Source organism: Marmota monax, unplaced genomic scaffold (genome assembly GCF_021218885.2).
Source record: "Marmota monax isolate L192 unplaced genomic scaffold, Marmota_monax_Labrador192_F-V1.1 WCK01_AAM20220418_F8-fsc00203, whole genome shotgun sequence".
Classification (NCBI taxonomy): Eukaryota; Metazoa; Chordata; class Mammalia; order Rodentia; family Sciuridae; genus Marmota; species Marmota monax.
This window is the reverse complement of record NW_026694787.1, coordinates 1,597,523-1,613,460: the sequence shown is the minus strand read 5'-3', so window position 1 is coordinate 1,613,460 and position 15,938 is coordinate 1,597,523. Positions and strand designations below refer to the sequence as shown.

General features: G+C 34.8%; 1 protein-coding gene across 8 annotated transcripts in view; it reads right to left on the bottom strand.

The window, feature by feature from the left end:
• Positions 1 to 15,938, bottom strand: part of Bclaf3 (BCLAF1 and THRAP3 family member 3) — a 62,598-nt gene that overhangs the window by 20,740 nt on the left and 25,920 nt on the right. For 7 of the 8 annotated variants that reach the window (XM_046425844.2, XM_046425841.2, XM_046425845.2 and 4 more), the window contains exons 5-8: positions 9,621 to 9,796; positions 7,642 to 7,756; positions 6,876 to 6,939; positions 5,232 to 5,347 (exon numbers count right to left, since the gene is read on the bottom strand). In XM_046425844.2, coding sequence (XP_046281800.1) covers positions 5,232 to 5,347; positions 6,876 to 6,939; positions 7,642 to 7,756; positions 9,621 to 9,796 — 471 coding nt within the window. The remainder of the gene's footprint in view (positions 1 to 5,231; positions 5,348 to 6,875; positions 6,940 to 7,641; positions 7,757 to 9,620; positions 9,797 to 15,938) is intronic. The other variant, XM_046425846.2, reaches the window with a different exon arrangement.

Below are 15,938 nucleotides of genomic sequence, written 5' to 3'. Positions count from 1 at the left end.
ACACTGTATAGATTAACTTCAGGCTATATGTGTAAGGCATATAGGAAACATAAATGTATTTCATGTTTAGACTGGGTCCCATCACCAAGATATTTCATTATGACGATATTCCAAAAAAAAAAAAAAAATCCTAAAGCTGAACCACTTCTGGCGTAAGCATTTCAGATAAGGGACACTCAACCTGCAGTATCTAGAATAGATAAAAAACTTTTATACCTCAATAATAAAAGACAATAACCTGATTTAAAAATGGGCAAGGAATTTGAACAGAAATTCCTTCAGGTAAGACATACAAATGGCCAATAAATATATGAAAAGATGCTCAACATCATTAGTCATGGAGGAAATGCAAATTAAAACCATAATGAAATACTACTTTATACCCACTAGGATGGCTATAATCAAAAACACAATGAAATACTACTTTATACCCAGTAGGATGGCTATAAAAAAAAACAAAAACACAACACCAATATTGGTTAATAGCGCTACTTAAAATAGTCAAAAGGTGGAAACAACACAAATGTCCATAAACAGAAGAACAGATAAACAAAAAGTGGTATATCCATACAACAGAATATTATTCAGCTTTAAAAAGCAATGGAATTTTCTGAAAAGGGAAGGAAATTTTGACATGATACAATATGGATGAACCTTGAATACATGATACTAAGAAGCCAGACAAAAAAAGACAATTTGTATGATTCTACTTGTATGAGGTTATCTAGAATAGGCAAATTTATAGACATAGTAAGAAAGAAGGTTACCAAGGACTGGAGAGGAGGAAGGAATGGGGAGTTATTGTTTAATGGTACAGAGTTTGTTTCTAAAGATGAAAATGTTCTGTAAATGGATAACAGTGATGGTTCCATAACACTATGGTTATACTTAATGCCAATTAACTGTACACTTAAAACAATTAAAATGGTAAATTTATATTTTGCCACAATAAAAAAACTGAAAAACCATTCATTGATAAATTTTGATTCTTAAGCAGGCAAATGAACACCCAGATTAAAGATCTATTTCCCATCCTCCCTACAACTAGACATGGACATGGGACTAAATTTTTAGGCCAACAGTGTTAAAAGTGTCATGTGTAAATTTCAGGGAAAGACTAGGATGAGGACATGATGGCTAGAGCACAACCAACCACCTTGGGATACGAGGCATATGCTGTGTGCAAAGGTTAGAGGAGGAGCAAGGTCTAAGGAGCCTGGTTCTTTGATGAGTCCCATCTACTATGCCACCTTATCATGCAGATTTCCTACCTCCAATCTTTTATTTTATTTTTTAACTTGAGACTTTTTTTCTCTAGTTTGTATAATCCATTCTCTACCTAAAAACAACAGTGATCCTTTTAAAATTTAAGTGCAATTATATCTCTTCTCTGGTTATAACCCTAAATGTTTTCTAATTTTACTAAGAGTAAAAAACAGTCTTCCATCTTTTTCAGTCCTTCAAAGTCCTTCACGCTTTGACTTTCTCTTCCTTTTCTCATTTTGTAACTCACCAGCTCCCTTTCTAGTTCTTAAGCAAGAGCAACCATATTCCTGCCTCAAGGTCTTTGAATTTACTGTTTCCTCTCTTGAAATACTACCCCCGCCAGGTAATCCTGTGGCCAAATACCTTAATTCACATCCCAGCTAAATTTTTAAAATCATATCACACATCATTCTTTTCTATTTTCCTCTTCTGCCTTATTTTTCATCTATCACTTCACTAACATGTATTTATTTGCTTATTTTCTTTCTTCCACCATTAAATTCCAAGTGCCACAAAGGCAAGGGCTTTGTGTATACTTTTATCACTTTGTGTATACTTTTATCCCTAGTGCTTAAACAGTAACTGTAGAACAGAGGAAATATTTGTTGAACATATGAATAAAAGATTCGCACGAAGTTCACTCTAGTTTAGTATAGATTATTACAATAGCAAGAATAAAAACTGATGTTTTCCTATAAGCTGACTAGCTAAAAAGGAAGTCTTGACAGTTTGATGTCCTTTTGAAGTACACTGACATTATTTTTAAGCACACATAGCCCAAACTTATATAACACATCTTAATTACATTGTGGGGAACTTAGTAACTCTGATAAGAAGAGGGAGAAATAGTGTGTCAAAAGCCATGGAGCTTCAGGATAGAGACTGACCAGAAGGGAGAGCAATGGAGAATATCAGGGTTTTGGAAAGTAGATGAAATCCCTGAGAATCAGGTTTGCTGGTGAAGTTTCCTAAGGTATCAGAGAACAGGAATCCAGGTAGACAGGTATTCTAATTTAAGTATATTTGGCCCTGTCTGCTGCTTTGGAAAGTCTTCATTCATTAAACAAATATGAACTTAGCTCAAGGCAATGGGGATACAATGGTGAGCAAATAGACACAGAGCCTGCATACAACGTTTTTTGTGGTACAGAGGATCGGACCCAGGAGCACTCTACCTCGAGTTACAGTTCCAGCCCTTTAATTTTTTTTTTTTTAATTTTTGAGACAGGGTCTCACTAAGTTCCCAGGCTGGTCTCAAACTTACGATCCTCCTGCCTCAGCCTCCCAAGTTTTTGGAATTACAAAAATGTGCCACAATGCCCAGTGAACCTGCATACAACTTTTTAAGGAAAAATCACATAGGTGGGAAATCACTTCCTCCTATGATTTATGATTTTATTATGTTTCATTATTCTGAATGTCTATGGAAACTATATACTGACTTGATTAAAAAGGATTATGTAAAAACACAATGAGATCAATTTTTATAAACTGAATTTCTAAGATATAAAGATGAAGTGTCTTTTATTTTAATAAGGAAATTGAATTAGGACAAAGAGATAAACGGTTCTATATATAAGAGGTTCTATATCATTTTTGAAAAAAAGACAGTAACAATCTTATCCATACTGGCAATGATGTGGAGAAATTGCTGTGGAATGTAAAATGATAGTCAATTTGGAAAACTATCTGGAAGTTCCTCAAAAAGTTAAATATAGAGTCACCACCTAATTAATCAATTCTACTTGTAGGTATCAACCAAAGAGAAATGAAAACAAATTACACAAAAATGTTCATAGCACCATTATTCACAACAGCCCCAAAGTGGAAACAATCCAAATATCCATCAACTGATGAATGGATAAACAACATATGGCACATCAATACAATGGAATATTATTCAGCCATAAAAAGCATCCTCATGCTACAACATTGGATCAACACTGAAAACATTATGCTACACAAAAGAATCAGTCACAAAAGCCATACACAATATGATGCATTTATATGAAATGTTAAGAATAAGCAAATCCGTAGAGACAGAAAGTAGAAGAGTGGTTGCCAGGGGTTGGGGGAAGGAGAAATGGGGTACAGTGTTCCCTTCTGAGCTGATAAAATGTTTTAGAATAAATAATGGTGATAGTTATAGAACCCTGTGAATATACTAAAAACTACTGAATTGTTTACTTCCATTGGGGAATTTTATGGTATGTAATATCTCGATTTTTAAAAACCCTCATGGCTCTATATTCCATACCAACTATCCAGTAGGAATTAAATAATCCTGGGGCTGGGGATATAGCTCAGTTAGAGTGCTTGCCTTGCATACACAAGGCCCTGGGTTTGATCCCCAGCACCAAAACAAAACAAACAAAAAAAACATGAAATAATCCAACACACCCAGCAAAAGATACCTTGTAGGAAAACATCTTTGCATGCCTCAACACTATTTTCAAAGCTGACATTGATAAATTTTATGTTAACCTTATACACATCACCTTACTTAATTTTAACTACCACTACAAGGTAAGTATAAATCTTATCCCTATTTTACACTTGAGGAAACAGAGACTATGTAACTTGCCAAAAGTCAATTACATAGCTAGGGGTCTAAGAGCAGGAATATGAACTCGGGTCTAACTTCAGTACTCAAGTTCTAATCATTTCAGAGGGTAAAGATATATCCTGAAGCACTACACAGTCTGTACAATATGCTGATTATCTTAAATCTGTTTGAAAAATCCTATCTCTTGGTACACTGGGTTTCTTAAGTTTGCTGTCTCAAGAAAAATGTGACAGTTTGTGACATTAAAGGGCCGAGTCATGCAATGTATTAATCACATCATATTAGGAGACTGGTGATTTTCACCTAGCAAAGGAAAAGATTTTTACTATTTTACTTTCATATTTTTCATATACCACAACACACAGTTTGATTATCTTTTTAATTAGTCCCAAACTTATTGTTAGAATCAAATCCAGTTTTAAACAAGCTCCATCTATTTCAACTAAGACTTAGTTAGGCATAGACTTGACTTAAAAGTCTAGTCAAATATTTCAGTAATTTGACACTATGGACTATATAAAAAACTGCACTATTCCTACTTTCTGGGAGATCTACTGATGAGCCCTTGCTATGCATGGCATCAGTTCTTTAAATATGCCAGTCATTTAATATGCATAGCATAATAAATTGGTTTTATCATCATTTTTTTTTTTGGTACTGGGAATTGAACTCAGGGGCACTCAACCACTGAGCCATATCCCCAGCCCTATTTTGTATTTTATTTAGAGACAGGGTCTCAACTCAGTTGCTTAGCACCTCACTTTTGCTGAGGCTGGCTTTGAACTTGTAATTCTCCTGCCTCAGCCTCCTAAGCTGCTGGGATTACAGGTGTGCGCCACTGTGCCTGGCAGTTTTATCATCATTTTATAGAAAGGCTATAGTGACTCATCAAATTTGTGCAAGATCAAACATCTTATAAATTGGAAAGAGATCAAATTCAAATGTAGGTCTCTACATTTTCTACTACACCTGCCCATTTCATGGATAAACATCCACGAAGAGTCCTGGAAGAGAACTGTACTAACTTCAGGAAATTTTGCATTATTCAGACTACTCCAGAATCTAGGGCAGAATGTATCAGTTTTAATCAGCTTGAGCCAAACAGTCCATAACCTTGCTGGTCTTGGCTTCTGCTAATATTAAAAAATCTCTTATACTTATCTCTAGAATTATGAAGTCCTCAAATATCCACCTACCCCATAATTTTTCTTGTTTAAATCAAGATGCATAGAATGATTACTGAATAATTTTGAAACATTTTAATAGATTTCATTTAACCATAGAAAATGGATTTGAAGGATCAAATCCCTACACTAAAATTATCATCACACAAAAAAACTGGAAAAATGCTTAAACCGAAAGCTCCCTGATAACAGTATGTTTTTCATCTACTGATTACCTCTCTGAAGCACTAGCTATGTGAAAAATGTGCTCATCTTCATTCTGTAATCGTTCTTTTCTCCTTCTTTCAATGTCATGTCGTAGGTCATTTGGATCTATTATTTTGACCAGAGTCTGAGGAATTTTGACAGAAGACAAACCATTCACATTACTGTTAGTTGCACAAAGACCATATCTAACAAGAACCTTATTTAAAAGTCCTAAATAAGTTATTTTGTACTCATCCTGCTATGGTAGTGTAAACTGAATCAAATTTTCTGAGACACAATTGACAATACAGTCAGAAAAGCTCCTAATATTAAACCAGGAATCCCACTTTGGGGATTCTATCCCAAAGAAAGAGCTGTCTACCTAAAAATATTCCAAGTACTATATTTAAAAATAACAAAAAATGGAAGTAATGTAAATGAAAAAAAAACTTTAAAGGGAAAGGGAAGAACAATTAAATAAATTATGGTAAATAACTCAAAAGAATAATGTATAACCATTTAAATTAATAAATAGTATGTGGAAGTCAACATGGAAAAACACTCATTGAAAAAAATTGAAACTTTAAAAGCCTCAATCATAAAAGGTCATGGGGAATTCAGAGATTTTTACATAAAAGGCATGTTATTATGAATTAAGTAAAAAGAAAAAAAACATACAAAAGTGCATATACTATGATAGTGACTATGTTAAAATGCAAGATGTAAGACTGCACGAAAAGATGATCAGATAATATTCTGTATCAAATGGTTGAATTACAGATGATTTTTTTTTAAATCCTTAAATTTCCTACAAGTTCACTATAATACTTTGATGATTAGAAATTTTCTGAAAATATCATTCAATAAATTAACCCATCTAAGATTAATCAAATCTATAATTTCACATGTGAAAAACTTTATATATATTCTATTAGAAATGTATTAAAAATATCTTTTCTATAAAAACTTTTTACTTTCAATGAATAAATTAGCAGTTCTTTTACAACCTAACATACTTTTTTTTTAAAAAAAGAGCTTTATAGTTATACATAGTACTTAGGTTCATCCTAACAAAATCACACATGCATGGAATTTTGTTTTCAGTTCAACTTGAAACATTTTAAAACAAAAGCCACTTTTCTTACTCCTTGGCTAGTCAAGATACTCTTTCTAATTAGTAAAGAAATGGGAGGTGGATGGGGGGGAGGTATTGGGTAGGAACCAAACATGGGACAGTAAAGAAATGTAACATTTCCATTATTTTGCTAATTAATGTTCCACAGAATCTTTCAAACACTCTCCAGTAAATAGAAGGTCAATCTCAAATGAAACTTAGTTTCTTTTCATTCATTTCATGTACAATTTAAAAATATTTTCCACATGATTGGAACATACTTTCTACAAGCTTCACAGTGTGGAGTTATAGAATGAATATTAAATGCTAAAATTTTGTTACAAAGCTGTTATCATTAAGGATTGTCCCTTTTAAGGAATATTTTTGTCTTTTTGTCAGCATTCTTGTGCCAACCTGGCCAATGATCATAATCACTTGGAGAACTTTTGAAATTTCCTGGATCTCAACCCCCAATCACCAATCCCTTTTCCCATTAGTATACCAAAAAAAAAAAAAAAAAAAAAAAGATAATCTCACATCAAAACTTGTGTTCACTTACCTGATCTGGTTCATATACCATAGTTTGTTTACTCTGAAGGTCAGCCAAAGACATGTCTATTCTCCTAAAATAATAAAGGCATATTACAATTAAATAATTAGATTATGCACTGAGACCTTGATTCTACTACTACAGAATGGAATTTGAAATAAAGCAGGTATATCTTGGAACAGGCAAAAGAAACCTGCTAACAGGTAATTTTTTTCATCTATATGGTATATGACAATTTCCCAAGAATCTAGATCTTGTGAAGCACATTTCAGGGAAGTTTTAGGGGTTCTCAGATCACTAGCCTGTGTAACTTCAAACTTTATTCTGGTGATATATTGCATTCTAATATTGATTCAACTCAGCTCACAAGACAGGGTGCACCACCTGCTCGACAAGTGCCAGCAGAAGACATGTTTTCATCCGGCTGCCCTCAGAACAGCCATTTTGATCACATGATTTCAATGGCTTGACAACTGCCTTTCATTCTTCCAGTGATAACTTCAGTAGGTAACTACTATAGACACAGCAGAATCAAAGTTAGGTAGGTAAATATTGTCAAAGTTCTATACATTTAAACAATGCTAGTCATTGGTTTCAATGCAATCTATTCCATTGATGTGCCCTGGCCCAGTACCTGCTTGGGTAGATCCTGTTTTTATGTCAGATACACATTCCTAGAGTCAGTCTCACGCAAGTCCAGGTGAGCAAGCTCAGGAAGCAACAGTTCTGAGGTTTACTCCCATGGTTAAATGGGAATACAGTAATCAATCATTACCTGTGAATTTCTGGATCTGAATTCAATTTAATTTCTTTTGCATCTGCATCATGAGTACTTCGCATTTTTGAGAAACGCTCATTTAGAGTAATGACAGGTGATGGAAAATAATTTGCTGAAAAAGGAAATAAATAGTTTTATCTCAACGTAAAACTGATTCCACTTAAAAGATTATATGTAAGTACAGGAAGAAGGACCATTTCGAAAACATCCAATGTTTTCTCTTGAAAATACACAGGACCTAAACTTACTTGGCAGACTAATTTGCAGTGTTTGCATGTTTTTCCCCAGCCCAAGCAAGAATTAAAACATCTGATTTATGAATCCAAGGGGTTTTCTTCCTATCTGACATGTCTGCTTACTTATCTAGGGGAAAACTGTAGTGCTCTCAAAGTGAGGACCTTTCTACTCCAAGGTAAGACACTATTTGGGGAGCTCTACAGTTCAATAAGAGTAAAAATTAACTCCACAAACAATCCTGAAGCATCACAAAAATTCTGACAATGCTAAATGCTATGTTCACATACCACAGAAGGTCTTCCAATACAATTTTGTTTCAATTAACATTAACTGAAGTTCTTGAGGACATTCTGAAATCAGCTATGTTGCACAGACTTTTAATAGGTTAGAGAGAGAAAGAGAATACACATGCTCCATCAGAATGCTACTTAAGCAATCCTTTTCCCTAACTTACTGTTCCTGTTCTGAGACAATCTCCTGGACTTTTATGTTATACCAGCCCCCTTTCTGCAAATAATTACACTTGCTTTGGGTGAGAGGAGCTAGGGTTGAGAGGGTAACTGTTTCAGACAAACTGCATACTTTATTATTTATTTATTTTGAAGTGCTGGGGATCAAACCCAGGACCTCACTCATGCTAGGCAAGCATACTACCACTGAGCTATACTCCCAGTCTAAAACTGAATGCTTTCAAGAAAATATATGCCTTAGCTTGAGGGATGCAAAGAAAATAATTCATTTTTGAAATATGTTTTATGAAGGTGAAAAAGATTAATGCAATTACTAAGTAGTATAAAATAAAAATTCTTAAAGGCCTCCAGCTTATAACACCCACAATTGCCTTATTTTTGTGGCATTACTGGTAGAAGCAGTTCTACATCACTGAATTTTCCAATTAATGGAAAGTTGCCAGAAGCAAAAACAAAACAATTTAATGCAAATCTTTAAAGTATTTATTATGCAACTCTCTGATGTCATAAAGTATGCCAAAGCAAACTGGAATCTTTCATTTATCACTTAGCAATATCCTGGTGGCACAAAGTCCCAGTACCGCTCTCAGGGGATTTTAAGAATATCACAAAATGATCAAGACTTCCCGATTGCTCGAGTTTCTTTTTTTTTTCCTTCCCCTGCTTCTTCTTCCCTGTTAGGCTATTGGTTATTGCGTCTCACTGATTTCAGTATGGTAGTCTTTTTCAGTGGTTGACCTCTCTTTTCTAACTTGTGATTTCTTATCTACTACCAGTTGAAGCACAAGGTTATTGGAAATACATCATAAAGAACAACTATGCTTGAGGCTGGGGCTGGGGCGCAGTGGTAGCACACTTGCCTGCTATATGTGAGGCACTGGGTTTGACTCTCAGGACCGCATATAAATAAATAAAATAAAGGTTTATCAACAACTAAAAAAATAAATATATTAAAAAAGAACAACTATGGGGCTGGGGTTGTGGCTCAGAGGTAGAGCGCTCGCCTGGCATACATGAGGCATTGGGTTTGATCCTCAGCACCACATAAAGTAAAATAAAGACATGGTGTTCACTTATAACTAAAAAATAAATATTAAAAAAAAGAACAACTAGGCTTGAATGTATGTCTGATGATCTCTCCAACAGATTCCTAATTCATAATCTAACTTACAATGAAATATTACTATTGAAATATATCACCTATTATCTCGTGAAAAGCCAGCACATTATTTTTCTGTTATCCCTAATGTATGCGTAAAATATACCAACCTTTAACTTGATGGATTATTGTTATGATTTCCTGAGCAAATTCTCCTGTAGGTTTGTTTTCAGTATTCTGAGTTGAGTCAAGATGTTCAAACACTGGATGAAAGTTCTCACTTTTCCTGCCAACAGCAACCAAATCATGTGACATCTGTCTCTCTGTGGAATAGCTAGAAGCAGCCCTAGAATAATTTGCAAATGTTTAACTAAATTTGAAACTATTTTGCTAAAAAAAGAACTTACTAAAAATAAGAGCTATAAAACTAAAAAGACATTTATCTTGTCATATAATTTAGTTATTAGATTATATGCTATAAAACATGTACAATAATAAGTAGGAGAAAACAGCCATAGGTAAGTAGTTCTGAGTTCAAATCTAAGATCAGTAAATATTTGTCACTTTAATAATAAAAGCCTCATAACTCTAAGTGACAAAAAATTTTACTTCAAAACTACAAGGCATTAAAGATACTTAATATGCAAAAAATAATCAATAAGATTATTTTCTATTTCTAAATGGCCCAAACATTGTATATCCAGCAAGATTATACTATCTTAAAATACTACCACACTTTAAAAGTTGATGTCAAACATACAAACCTCTGACTTCAGAAAAATTTTTTTATATTTCTACCAGTAATGAGAAGCTTAGAATAGTATTTCAAAATTGAATTCAATTCAAAATTGAATTGCTAAGCAATTAATTTAATCATAAAATCTCACCAAGCTCTTAGAAAATATTTTGGTTGTTAGCAAAGTTATGATCATTAACATCAATTATAGTGTTTGCCCTAAATGCACCCTTAAAGAAATGCTACCATTTATTATATAACCCCAGCAATTTTACCATTTTAATACCTTCTGAAGCTTTGTAACTTTTGTTAAGAGCTCTCCTGATCTCTAGGTACTACTATAAAAGTAAAGATTATGGGAAAAAGCTAGTAATTATTGAGGGCTTACGAAATGCCAAACATGGGGGCTTAGAGTTTACTAACATTATCTCATTTAATCATTACAATTTAATCTTTATAATCGCCCTATGGAGAAGGTGCAAGGACACTGAGACAATGGATGTTGTTTTACTTTATATCCCAGAAGTTGAGTATTCAAATGAACATTAGTCTTCCAAGTTTCATAATGGGAAACTATGCTTTCTTCCAATAATGCTGCTTTTAGCTTAAAACTATTCTTATATTCTTCATCTAGAGGCACTTAATGAATTACAGAAGGAACTGTCTCATTATTTTATATTTATATCTCATATTAGACCCAAAACAGTAGTAATCAGCTTATACCTATCTTTTCCCTCTGTATATAGCTCAAATTCCTCCTGGCTCTTCCCAAAAATCAAGTTCATTGTCCAAAGATGAGATTTACAACTACTGGGTAAATAACATCAATTTTAGTATCTATATAATACATATTTTATGTATAATATAATAAAGAATATATTCTTTCTGAGTATGCTAAAGACTGTGAAGATACACCCAAAGGAAGCCTTGAACTGTGTTTTAAATAATAGTAGCACCATTGTAATATATAATAACTTATAGCAAAAAGCAAACAGATGTTTGGGGGCATAGGTGCATACGTGCACATATCTCCTTATTTAAATCAGTCATGCATCCAAAATTGTCTCTGGGTCCTGAGGGGTTTACAGATATTCTTTAAAAATTTTAACTCCTGCTGGGTGTGATGGTGTAGGCTGTAATCCCAATGGTTCTGGAGGCTGAAGTAAGAGGATTGTAAGTTCAAAGCCAGCCTTAGCAACTTAGGGAGGCCCCAAGCAACCTGGTGATACCCTGTCTCAAAATAAAATATAAAAGGGGCTGGGGATGTGGCTCAGTGGTTAAGTGCCCATGGGTTCAATTTCCAGTACCAAAAAAAAAAGAAAAAAAAATTAACTTTTCTAACAAAATGATTTTAAGTGCCTATTTATAACTCATAAGAGCAAAGGCTTTCATTTGACTTTCTATGTCCCCTGCTCCTCAGAGCAGCACTGCTGGAGAAAATTCCCTGCAAGGCAGAAACATGGAAAAGTGATTTGCAGCAGGTTGATGTCACTGCTGTAGTTTCTTGATTTTTTGGGAGGACTTTCATTAGAAAGCCCATTTCCCTTCTTTCCTCCTAATTTGCTGCAAGCTTCCCACTGTGTATCCGATAACTAGCTAAGAGACATTTACTGGTAAAAGCAAGAACAGCCTGTAACAGTTTCCAATAATAAACAATTGCAAATTCTTTCTGTTTAAAGGGGTTTAACTTTAAAAAGGCCTGTTCCATACCAAAAAAATAAAGCTTTTAAAAACATTTGAGCCAGTCACAGGGGCACAGGCCTGTAATCCTACTGGCTCAGGAGGCTGAGACAGAAGGATTGCACGTTCAAAGCTAGCCACAGCAATGGCAAGGCACTGAGCAACTCAGTGAGACACTGCCTTTAAATAAAATACAAAATAGGGTTGGGGATGTGGCTCAGTGGTTGAGTGCCCGTGAGTTCAATCTTCGGTACCCCCCCCAAAAAAAGAAACAAAACAAAACAAACAAAAAAACATTTAATAAGCCAGGCATGGTGATGCATACGTGATCCCAGCTACTGAGAAGGCTGAAGTAGGAGGATCACAAGTTCAAGGCCAGCCTGGGGAATATTAGCAAGACCCTGCTCAAAATAAAATAAAAAGGGCTGGGAATGGATATTGTCACTGGGTCCAATCCTCAGTGCCACAAAAAAAAAAAAAAAAAATTCTAGGTGAAAAATAAGTTGTTTGAACAGAACTATTAAAATGGACTATCTACAAGGAGAAATCAGTTTATAATTTTTTTGCAGCCTCAGTTTCTGTTTCTGCCAAGAGGAAATCAGCTGATAAAGGTTTCCAGTTTTTCACTGGATAATTATCAAAACTTACTTGTGATTTATTACAAAGTAATTACTGGCAACAATTTCTCCTGTCCCCATTCCACACCCAACTCTCAGTCCATAAGAGTGCTGCAGTACACTTTGAAGTTATTTTTAATTCCTGAGATTTCATTGTTTAAACTTGTTATAAGTTAACATTTATCCTAGAGTTTCCTTGCTACAAGATTTTTAGTTAAAAATATTAAAATTTTCATTTTCTAGAAAATATATTTAAAATAATATAACCCAAAAATAAGTCTCTTTAAAACAATTATGGTATTTTTGCTACATTAAAAACCCTCTTTAGACTTGAGAATTTAAAATGTTCTAAGCCTCTACATTTGTAAATCTAATCATCTTTGATTCATATTTTCCTTTTTACTATTTCTTATGGCACAGGTTGATTAACAAGTTAATAATTTCAGGAAATACCCCCAAAGCAAATAGTTGAGCTGAAAAGACAAAATGTTCTCATTTGAAATGCATTTGGACAGTTGTAAAATTAAAATACAGTTAAAAAAACTGAATTCTAATAACATTTCCAGTACTGGTCTCATTAAATCTTCCAAGTTCCTCTGTTCCCTCTCACTTTCCCACTAAATTCTCTTCTGTTTTAGGATACTTCCACTGATGTTCTTCCTTGTGTTGTACTTAATAGCTAAGGCAACCTAAAAACTGCAATTAAACCTTAATTTGCTATTGTCCATACTTAGGACTCATCAAAAAAAAAAAAAAATCAACACATGGCAAAACAACAAAATCCCAAACCAAAACAGATTCCCCTGTCCTTTGGAAGCTTATAATAACACAATTCATATGAAACATACCAAGTTTTTCTTCAACCAGCAACTAACATCTTACATAGCATACTACTGTTCATAAAGCACTTACCCAATTGTGTCATTTGCTTTTCCCTCCCTAAGGACACATTTAGAAATTTTGGAGAGAAATGTTACAGAGACAATGACTTCCCTTACTTAGCATCTTATTATCTTTTTTCACAAAAGTCCTCAAACAAGCCTTGCCAGTTCTAATACCCAACTAATCCATCTTAGAGATGTCAATCTGGGCTGCCAAAACTGAATCATCTCCCTTTTCCTATGAGCTAATTCAGGTTGAGCAGCCCTAATCAGAAAATCCAAAATCTACAATGCTCCAAAATCTGGAACTTTTTGAGTGCTGACAAGACATTACACCACAAATTCCTGTATCTGACCTCATGAGACAGGTCATAGTCAAAACATCCAGGCACACTAAAAATACTATATAATATTACCTTCAGGCTCCGAGTATAAGGTGTATAAAAAACATAAATGAGGGGGGGCTGGGGTTGTGTCTCAATGTTAGAGTGCTTGCCTCGCATGCATGAGGCACTGGGTTTGATCTTCAGCACCACAAAAAATAAAATAAAATAAAGATATTGTGTCCACCTAAAACTTAAAAAAAAAAAACAAAAAACATAAATGAGGGGCTGGGGTTGTGGCTCAGAGGTAGAGCGCTTGCCTAGCATGTGTGAGGCACTGGGTTCGATCCTCAGCACCACATAAAAACAAAATAAAGACATTATGTCCCCCTATAACTAAAAAATATTTAAAAAAATAAATTTCATGTTTAGACTAGGGTCATAACCAAGATATCTCATTATGTAAATGCAAATGTTCCCAAATTTAAAAAATCCTAAATCTGATCCACTTCTGTTCCCAAACATTTCAGATAAGGGATACCAGACCTGTAGTATCAAATCAGGCTGGCAGTCATGACTTGCCTACCTTCTTAGTCTCCTTTCTCTCTGTTCCTTTTCAGAACCACCCGGCTCAAAGTTCCTGGGTATGTTTTTCTGCCTTCGTTAACCTTTATTATATAAAATGTTTTTCACCTCATTTTCATGTACCAAAAACATACAAATTTTTGAAGCTTGGCTCACAGGTCAACTCCTGCACGAAGCCTTCCCTGAATCTCCCAGTCTGGTATCACCTGTTCTGCTGCTCAGCCATACACCACCCCATGAATCACTCGCTGTACTGTGGTATTGCCAACATTACCCTATTCATCTATAAAACCAAAGGAGAAAAAAAGATCCTAATCTTATTCAGCCTATACTTTTGGGGTATCCCAAAAGGCTGTCTCAAATAGGATGCGTCCTCAAAAAATACCCAGTGAATAAATAAATGATGAATGGAAAATGAATTGACCACTCTGAAATGAATGTTTCAGCTAAGAAGATAATAGATTTTAACATTTTATTGAGGCCAATTTAATTTTTATTTTTAAGTTTCTTAGCTTACCTTTTTACATTTTTTGTTTAATTCTGATATATTTAAATTTAAAATATTTAGTTCTTAAATATTTTGCATATGAATATGCAAAAGTTCAGAGAACTATATGAGCCTTCAAGTGCCTTGTCAACTCAGCTTCCATAGCTATCAACACATGGCCAATCCAAGAAAGTTTAGAGAAACTTCAGGTTAATTGGCCAGGTGACCTGCCCAATGTCACAGAGCTGCTCAGTGGCTCACAGGAAGACAAAAACCTATGAACCACAGCCCCTAACAGAATGTTTACCTCCCTCTATCAGTTTCCCTGAAAGACACAAAGAGAAGCTAGAGTAAAAACCAGAAATGAGGCTGGCTGCAGTGGCACATATCTGTGATCCCTGTGGCTTGGGAGGCTGAGGCAGGAGAACTGTGAGTTCAAAGCCAGCCTCAGCAACTCGGTGAGACCCTGTCTCTAAATAAAAGGGGTTAGCAATGATGGTGGAATGTGATGGACATCACTATCCAAAGTACATGTATGAAGACATGAATTGGTGTGAACATAATTTATATACCAGTAGAGAAATAAACAATTATTCTCTGTATGTGTAATAAGAATTATAATACATTCCACTGTCATGTATTTAAAAAATAAAATCAATAAAAATGAAGTATTTCACTTAGTGAATACTAAAATTAAAAAAAAAGAAAGAAAGAAAAGGGTTGGGGATGTGGCTCGGTACAAGGTTTTAGTTTTTTAATTCTATGTAAGAGCAAGTATCTCCACCTATAGGCTATAGGTTACCTTCCTTCAAAACTCTAGCTATGTGAACACTGTTCCCCATCTGTGCTGAATCTATTTCCTCAGCGTCCTCTGGCACCTATCACCCCCTCATCTCTTTTCAGAATGGGGAAAGATCTGATTGGGGCAGGGAGATCTTCTTTGTATCTCTTCAGTGGTAAACAAAGGACTAGATGCAAATGTGGCTGGTGTGCTCACTCAGCTCACCATCAACTCTGATAGCCAACCTTCCTTATCCCAGGTGTCTTGTACCAACATCTCAGGAAATTAAAGGAGCCTTGGGTCCATCGGCGACAGCTTATTTTGCTCCAGAAACTAGAACTGCCTCCTCCTTCCCACTTTCTCCTCTCTCCTCCCTTCTACTTCCCTGACCCAACATG